The sequence below is a fragment of the Quercus suber genome, unplaced genomic scaffold (assembly GCF_002906115.3).
Source record: "Quercus suber isolate HL8 unplaced genomic scaffold, Cork oak 2.0 scaffold_300, whole genome shotgun sequence".
NCBI lineage: Eukaryota > Viridiplantae > Streptophyta > Magnoliopsida > Fagales > Fagaceae > Quercus > Quercus suber.
This window is the reverse complement of record NW_027069756.1, coordinates 869,155-877,524: the sequence shown is the minus strand read 5'-3', so window position 1 is coordinate 877,524 and position 8,370 is coordinate 869,155. Positions and strand designations below refer to the sequence as shown.

General features: G+C 31.9%; 1 protein-coding gene and 1 long non-coding RNA gene across 2 annotated transcripts; both read right to left on the bottom strand.

The window, feature by feature from the left end:
* Nucleotides 1–4: 4 nt before the first annotated feature.
* On the bottom strand, nucleotides 5–2,836 carry LOC112027808 (folate transporter 1, chloroplastic; the record flags this gene model as incomplete). The annotated part of the gene is made up of 7 exons (XM_024060452.2): nucleotides 2,714–2,836; nucleotides 2,527–2,603; nucleotides 1,987–2,063; nucleotides 1,617–1,710; nucleotides 872–965; nucleotides 292–365; nucleotides 5–10 (listed from the first exon to the last, which is right to left on the bottom strand). Coding segments are annotated over exons 1-7 (459 nt in total), but the record flags the coding sequence as incomplete, so codon positions are not given.
* A 747-nt stretch (nucleotides 2,837–3,583) lies between these two features.
* On the bottom strand, nucleotides 3,584–4,566 carry LOC112017502 (uncharacterized). Its single transcript, XR_010632577.1, has 3 exons — nucleotides 4,302–4,566; nucleotides 4,118–4,194; nucleotides 3,584–3,656 (listed from the first exon to the last, which is right to left on the bottom strand). It is a non-coding gene; the product is annotated as an uncharacterized LOC112017502 (long non-coding RNA).
* Between the last annotated feature and the right edge of the window lie 3,804 nt (nucleotides 4,567–8,370).

The window sequence follows — 8,370 nt, the reverse complement described above, 5'->3', positions numbered from 1 at the left end:
GAGAAACCTGCTGAAGCAGCACAAACACCTCTAAGTGGGAAAAATCTAAAGCAATAAAAAGCATAAAAATTTATCTTAGCATTACTAATGCTGACAACGTTTAGTTCTTTAATATTCACATGCATCCAAATTTATATACATAAGCATCATTCTAGAATAATTTTTTATTCTCTCTGCCCTGCAGTATTAAAATTGTGAATTTCATTTCTGCTTGAGCACAATGGCAAAATTGAAAGAGAATAATACAAGCTAAAAAAAGCATAAGGCAATAGATAAGAGACAACAAAATACCAGAAAAAGACCAGGAATGATCCCTCTATAAAGTGCACTCCAGCCTTCCTCTCTCATTATGGTTCTTAAGGCATCTGAAAGTTGATAAAAGATATAAGCATATCAGTTGGTTTTCAAGTGAAGAACAAAATAAAAAAAATAAAAAAATAAAAAAAACTAATAAAATCAACTAAAAGAGTGCAAACTAGTTCAACATATAGTTAATATCCTTAATTAGCACTTCATTTAAAAAAATTCTTGTCATCTAAACAAAGCGATCATGATGGAAACTTTTATATTATAAATTATACTAAAAACAACTTAAATAAAATCAATCTGATAAAAAAGGCTATCTTCCAAATTCTAAAAATCAACATCACCATGATTGATCTTTAGCTGAGATGATTAAGGTGCAGGGTGGGATTGGAACAAGTATAAGCTTTGATGTTTCTTCGAAAAAAAGAAATTATATGGCACAAGAGAAAATAATTAAGTTTAATGTGATGCTACAACTTAGAGCCAAAGTTGATATGACTCACAAGGAAAAGCGATATTTGAGAGTGCAGATTATTAGCAATTTAATGTAAGATGCAGAGCAGACCATAAAGCCCAGAATATGGTTGAGTTTGATGAAGAGGTGTCTGCAGCTGCAACCTTGTTTTTACAAGCCAAATAGGATTCGTGCACAAACAAACCTGGCAAAGCCACATATTTGGAATCATTAGTAAGAAAACCAAATGTAACACCTGTATCTACCTCATAAAAATGCCATAGGTAAGGAATAAGGTATTATCTTCTCATTAAACACTTAGAAACTAAAGCAACCAGGATATGGAGTGATAATGTGACAACAATTAATAAAAAAATAACAATTCAAAATGAGCCAACGCCAACACTTCAACCCCGAGTATGGAAGGACAGGGAGGGGGATTCAAACCAATGACCTCTGCTTCATGAGGCGTGATTTCCAGCTGATTATGCTACCCCTCATGGTTGTTACTGTGTACCCAATAAACTGAACTTACTTCTTTAATTTCTACACAGTTTACAGACCACAAATTTCATTTCTAATCTCCAATTATTAATTACATAATTTCAATATTGATAAATTCCTCTATCCTGCCACACCCCAGGCTAAACAAGTGCAAAGATTTGGAAATAAAAGCATTAATTGGACATGTGGGCCAAAATGGGTATCATGTGCCAGATACAAGTAAAGCAGGTAATGACAACAGGTTTGTACAACACTTTTTTATGAACAGCCATCAAAATGTGTTTAACAAAAAAAAAAAATCATATCCTATGTTAGTCTTCCCAATCATATATTAGAAGTTTGCATAACTCACCAAAGCTCCAGCTTCTGCAGCAGAAGCAAGATGAAGACCAGGATTAAGCTTCCCTTCCTTGTTTTTAGAATGCCTTTGTCTTGCTCTATCATAGCTACAAATAAAACAAATTTTTTTGTTAATAAATTTAAAAATAAAAGTAAAAAATTATCCAAAGAATTAAATCAGAAATTACAAGTGAAAGCATTGGTACTTAAAATTTTAGGGTGTGAATACAAGTTTATTAAATGTATATAAGGTGTGACAACAAGTTTTACATTTGACTGTCTACCTGCTAAAACTCTACATTTTTCAAACAGGCATTGGCCACGTAAAGGACTAGGAAAATCTAAACACTCAAATCTCAGACAACCAAAACATTGGTACTTACAAGAAGAAATATAAACCCCATGAAACAGTTGACCCAATAACTGCGGGATTGAAGCCTGCATAAAGCCCTCTGAGACCCTGAACACAAAGCAATAACATTCCTATCAAGAAAATGGTATAAAATAGAAAGAAGTGTTTTAAGTCAAATAAAGTACTAATGATAAATCATAAATGAAAACACCAGGCTCATAATTGAAAGGAAATAATATATAAGTCATAGTTGTAACGGTGCCGAGCACCAAACCTTAGTTCTAACACGGGAAGTGAACTAGGCAAACCCAGTAATATGTAGCTAGAAATCTGTAATATATATATATATATATATATTTTATGAATAGAAATCAACAAAACAAGGTAGCAACTAGCAATAACAGTAAGATGCATTTCCAAGATAACTTAGGTTCTGTATGATTCTTATGAAGAACAAATGGAAGGAAAAATTGTCTACGTACCTAAGCACGGTCAAGTTTGAACAATGACTATAATCATATTAAAATAAAGTATTAAGTGCCTAAAAAGTAACTATAAAACCAAACATAACCTCCAAGCGAGCAATGGTGAAAATAGCGTGAGCCGTGTTCTTGTAACTTGGAAGAGTCGAAACTCGTCCATCGTTAACTGCAAAAACACACACACACACACAAAACCAAACCAATTCGATTCAAACAACTTCATAACCTCAAATCAAAAACATTAAAAAAAAAATAAAACAAAGTAGAGGATAGTACCTTGAAACCTAGTACGGACGACGTCGAGGGGGTGCATAGCGGCGACAGTGGCGAATACGGCAGCGGCTCCGGCGGTGGCGTTCTCCCATTGCCAGAGGGCCTACTATTTTTCTTTTTCCTTTTATTTTTCCTTACACAATCAGGTTGTTTTATTAAAAAAAAAATTATATTTCATTAAAATATTTTAATTGTTTATTTTCTTCGCACATTCATTGTCCACTTTCTTTTTACCATCGGGTATATAAAAAAATAAATTAAAGAAACTAAAATAAATAATATCAGTATGATTACTTTAACAACTTTATAAATTTACATATCTTTAACGAGAGATTTTGGAGTTTGAATGTGTAAAATTGAGTCATTTTTCTATTATTCCTTGTTTCATGCAAATGCTCTCAATTGTAAAAGAATGCTATTGGGCTTTCATGTTCACCAAAGTGACTAATTTTTGTTAACTCTTATGGATTAAAAAAATCACCTGACCACATTAAAGAAAATTCACCAACTAAATTGCATCATTAATCATGTGATGGTTACATTATTATTTTTGTTTATAATAACAGGAGTGATAAGGAAGAATAGAAAATGAAGAATTGACAATTTGACAAATAAAAAAACCTTAAGGTGTGATAAGGAAGAAATGAAACCGTAAAGAGTGTTTTTGCCATTAGGCCCTCCATTAAAATATTCAAAATGAAAAATCAAATCCCCTATTCTTTTTTATTTTATTATTCATTTATATATTGGAGAAAGGAAAATAGGGTTTTGAATCACATATATCAAATCTAATGCCTAGAATTATAATCTCCTATCCAAGAGCAATGTAGCTCAACTATTTGGCATTTTTTGGTGTTTTTAATGGGAGACATTAGAAATATAAACCCCATGAAACAGTTGACCCAATAACTGCGGGATTGAAGCCTGCATAAAGCCCTCTGAGACCCTGAACACAGAGCAATAACATTCCTATCAAGAAAATGGTATAAAATAGAAAGAAGTGTTTTAAGTCAAATAAAGTACTAATGATAAATCATAAATGAAAACACCAGGCTCATAATTGAAAGGAAATAATATATAAGTCATAGTTGTAACGGTGCCGAGCACCAAACCTTAGTTCTAACACGGGAAGTGAACTAGGCAAACCCAGTAATATGTAGCTAGAAATCTGTAATATATATATATATATATATTTTATGAATAGAAATCAACAAAACAGGGTAGCAACTAGCAATAACAGTAAGATGCATTTCCAAGATAACTTAGGTTCTGTATGATTCTTATGAAGAACAAATGGAAGGAAAAATTGTATACGTACCTAAGCACGGTCAAGTTTGAACAATGAATATAACCATATTAAAATAAAGTATTAAGTGCCTAAAAAGTAACTATAAAACCAAACATAACCTCCAAGCGAGCAATGGTGAAAATAGCGTGAGCCGTGTTCTTGTAACTTGGAAGAGTTGAAACTCGTCCATCGTTAACTGCAAAAACACACACACACACAAAACCAAACCAATTCGATTCAAACAACTTCATAACCTCAAATCAAAAACATTAAAAAAAAATAAAACAAAGTAGAGGATAGTACCTTGAAACCTAGTACGGACGACGTCGAGGGGGTGCATGGCGGCGACAGTGGCGAATCCGGCAGCGGCTCCGGCGGTGGCGTTCTCCCATTGCCACTGCTCCGACTTCGATTTAGAATGTCGCTGTGGCTGCGATTGTGACATTTGTTTTTTGTTTGGACTAACAATAAGGGAAATTTGGTGATTTTTTGGGCATTTTGATGAAACAGTAGTTACAATACTAGCGTCTTGTGCCTCTTCACTTTTCACTGGCTTGCTCGGCCTCGGCGGTCGTATGCCACCGCTTGAGTTTGAGTAATGTTTTTAAATAGGCGGTGAAAAGTTGCGTAAAAATGTATATAATATTAGACAAAGTTTAGCAACAAAATCGATTATAGTTTTAGGCTATAAGCTCACTTAATAAAATAAATATTACTGCATATTTTAAAAATCTAATCGTTGAATTATGTGTTCATTACGCTCCTAATGCACATGTCAATTTTTGTATCAATCGGATATCATTTACTATATAATCTATAATATTATATTTTATGCATAATTTTAAATTACAAAAACTTGCAATTTAAAATTTTATTGATGACATAGTTATTGATCTTTAATTTTCTTGAAATTTTGTAAACATGGAGTATATAAGAAGAAGATGCGATCTAATGGTGGATTTGTCAAAATTCACCTCCAATAAAAAGATATTGAATGAGTTTGTAGCCTAAAACTACAACTAATTTTGTAATTAAACTTTGTCCTATAATATTATTTAAAAATTAAAAATATTTAATTATAAATGCTCTACAAACAGGGCCAGAGGGCTTACTATTTTTCTTTTTTCTTTTCTTTTTTTCCTTACACAATCAGGTTGTTTTATTAAAAAGAAACTATATTTTATTAAAATATTTTAATTGTTTCTTTTCTTCGCACATTCATTGTCCACTTTCTTTTTACCATCGGGTATATAAAAAAATAAATTAAAGAAACTAAAATAAGTAATATCAGTATGATTACTTTAACAACTTTATAAATTTACATATCTTTAACGAGATATTTTAGGGTTTGAATGTGTAAAATTGAGTCATTTTTCTATTATTCCTTGTTTCATGCAAATGCTCTCAATTGTAAAAGAATGCTATTGGGGCTTTCATGTTCATCAAAGTGACTAATTTTTGTTAACTCTTATGGATTAAAAAAATCACCTAACCACATTAAAGAAAATTCACCAACTAAATTGCATCATTAATCATGTGATGGTTACATTATTATTTTTGTTTATAATAACAGGAGTGATAAGGAAGAATAGAAAAGGAAGAATTGACAATTTGACAAATAAAAAAACCTTAAGGTGTGATAAGGAAGAAATGAAACCGTAAAGAGTGTTTTTGCCATTAGGCCCTCCATTAAAATATTCAAAATGAAAAATCAAATCCCCTATTCTTTTTTATTTTATTATTCATTTATATATTGGAGAAAGGAAAATAGGGTTTTGAATCACATATATCAAATCTAATGCCTAGAATTATAATCTCCTATCCAAGAGCAATGTAGCTCAACTATTTGGCATTTTTTGGTGTTTTTAATGGGAGACATCCATGTTCAAAATTTTCTACCCCAACTAATAAATTATGCCAAAAAAATATCTTAAAATATACTCCTAAATGAAATGCCAACACCAATCATAAACATTTTATTTTTATTATGTTCTAAATTCATCTCATTGTATTAGTTTGGATGGAAAATGTTTTTTGAAAAATATTTTATTATGATTGATTATTGATAATATTGTGGGTTAAAGGAAAATGTACTGGATTCATAGTAAGAGTCTTGTAACTTATTGACATTATATGTTTTTCACCTTAAACTATCACCTTGATTACACTTAATTCCCCTAAAATTTTGAAAGACACTTAACCCTAATTGCTCCCCTTCCCCCAAATTTTAGAAATGCATTACACCTAGCTCTAACTTATTTATTTATTTATTTATTTTTGCTGTTAAATTTGATTGATTTTAAAATTAAAAGACTAATTTATCTGTCAATTCATTTTTGCAAGATGAATAAATTGATATTTCAATGGTAAATTTTTTCATACTTAACTCCAAAACAAATGATAGGGTGACATTGAAATGATGTTATAATTTTGGGGGTCAATTAAGCACATCATAATTTAGAAGGTTAAGTGAAATCAAAGTTATAGATTAAGGTAGAAAAATGTAATTTGCTTATTAAAACTCGGTTTGTAATTTATAATAAAAAATAATTAGGCCAAAATACAAAAGCTCTTCTTGGTTTTGGGGCAATTGCAAAAAACCCCCCCTGAAGTTTCAATTTTTCTTTATAATTTGATTTCATAATAGCTCCGAAAGAGGAAAGTTTTGGCGGAAAACAATCTCCCTCTTTCTCTTCCGTGCAAGCTCTCTCTTTCTCTCTCCTCGCTGATCCGCCTCAGCCGCAGCAGCTCCACCGCAAAGACGAAAAGACCTACCGCAAGAGCGAATAGATCAGCGGCGTTCAGGTAAAAATTTCTCTGGTGATATTCTTGACGGTGAATTTACTTCATATAATATTTAAGAAGACAGTGGCTCTTTATACTTTGTTTTTGTATTTGCAAGGATTGTCATTTTGTTCTGTCTTTCACTTTCTTATTTGTAGCTCTACTGAGTGTAGCGGTCTCGTCTTGCGTAATAGATATTCAAGAATTGCAGTAAATGAATATGTCCTGGACGTGTTTAATAGAATGCTTGAAAGGAAATATCAGCTCTTGAAAACTTCTAATATGCTTTGATTTTTGATAATGTTTGAGAATTATTTTACTTTTCCTTTTAAATGGATGCTTGTTTCATAGACAAAAGCAATGTGAACTATGTTGACTGAAGGAGATGCTTTTAGCAGGCCTATCTATTATTGAGATATTGTCAGATGAACCCCTCAGCGTTCTGTCTCAAACTTGGTTCTTTAGCTAACATGGAAAGAAATAAATGATCATAAATTTTTTCTTTTTCTTAGTTGATATGCAAAGAAATAACAGATCTTAAATTTTTGGCTATTTGTCTGTTTATGAATTGGTGGTTGTAATTTTGAATGCATAAAGATTGGATGTTTGTTGCCAATTCTAGTAATCGGGTGTGAAATATCAGTGGTTGTTGGTATTGTAAATTTGAGGCTATAATCCCTACCTGGTAGTATAGAGAGGTTTGTTGCTTGAATTTATGGAAATAAGTTGCCAGTTTCAACATTATAAGCTTTTTCTAGCTTTTAGTATTTGTTTTTGTTTCGAGAATTCCTTGCTTAAGAATTGTTAAATTATCATAAAGAAAAACCATTGTTCCCATGCAATGTGGGATGGCTTGCTCGTGACTCATTGAGGAAGGGGCTGGGTGAGTACTTGTGTGAAGGACCTAATGCTGAACATAAACAGATACTATATCAAATTTCTTGTTGCTTGGCCTTCCAAAGTTATAATTGTTTTCTATATGGTCTCTTCTAATGTGAAAAGATAGATTCCTGTGGTACGTGGATGGGAAGGGAACCAACAATACTTTGCATAAAAAGGTAGGTTAATAGTGGTGGAATATAGCTAAGAAATATTGCTGAAGGATAAGTGTGTGAAGTGGTAGATTTAATCATACAAGAAAAATTTATCTTAGGGTTCTCACATACTTACACTTTGCTTTTGGAAGGATCTTTGATTAGCATTTTGACATGAAGTAACCCTGGGCATGGCACTGCTTATTTCACTTGAGTTGTTATGACTGTTAGAATTTTCTGCCCTGGTACTTTGATAGTTGGATGTATTTATTTTCTTCAATGGCTCAAAAGAAAAAGGAAAACGATGGCTCTGAGCGGTAAATGGTGGGGTTGGTGATACCCGATTAAAAAAGGAAAAAACAAATTAAGGGTGGCAATTTAGTAATTTTGACGTTGGGTTAGTAATATATATATATATATATATATAGACACACACATACTATCTAGATTAGAAATCCTAGCCAACCTTAAACTCATTAGTTGTTATTGAATCAAATAACCCCAGAAAGAAGACTACCCAAGGATTTCTTGAGATTATTAAGGTAAGTGACTTA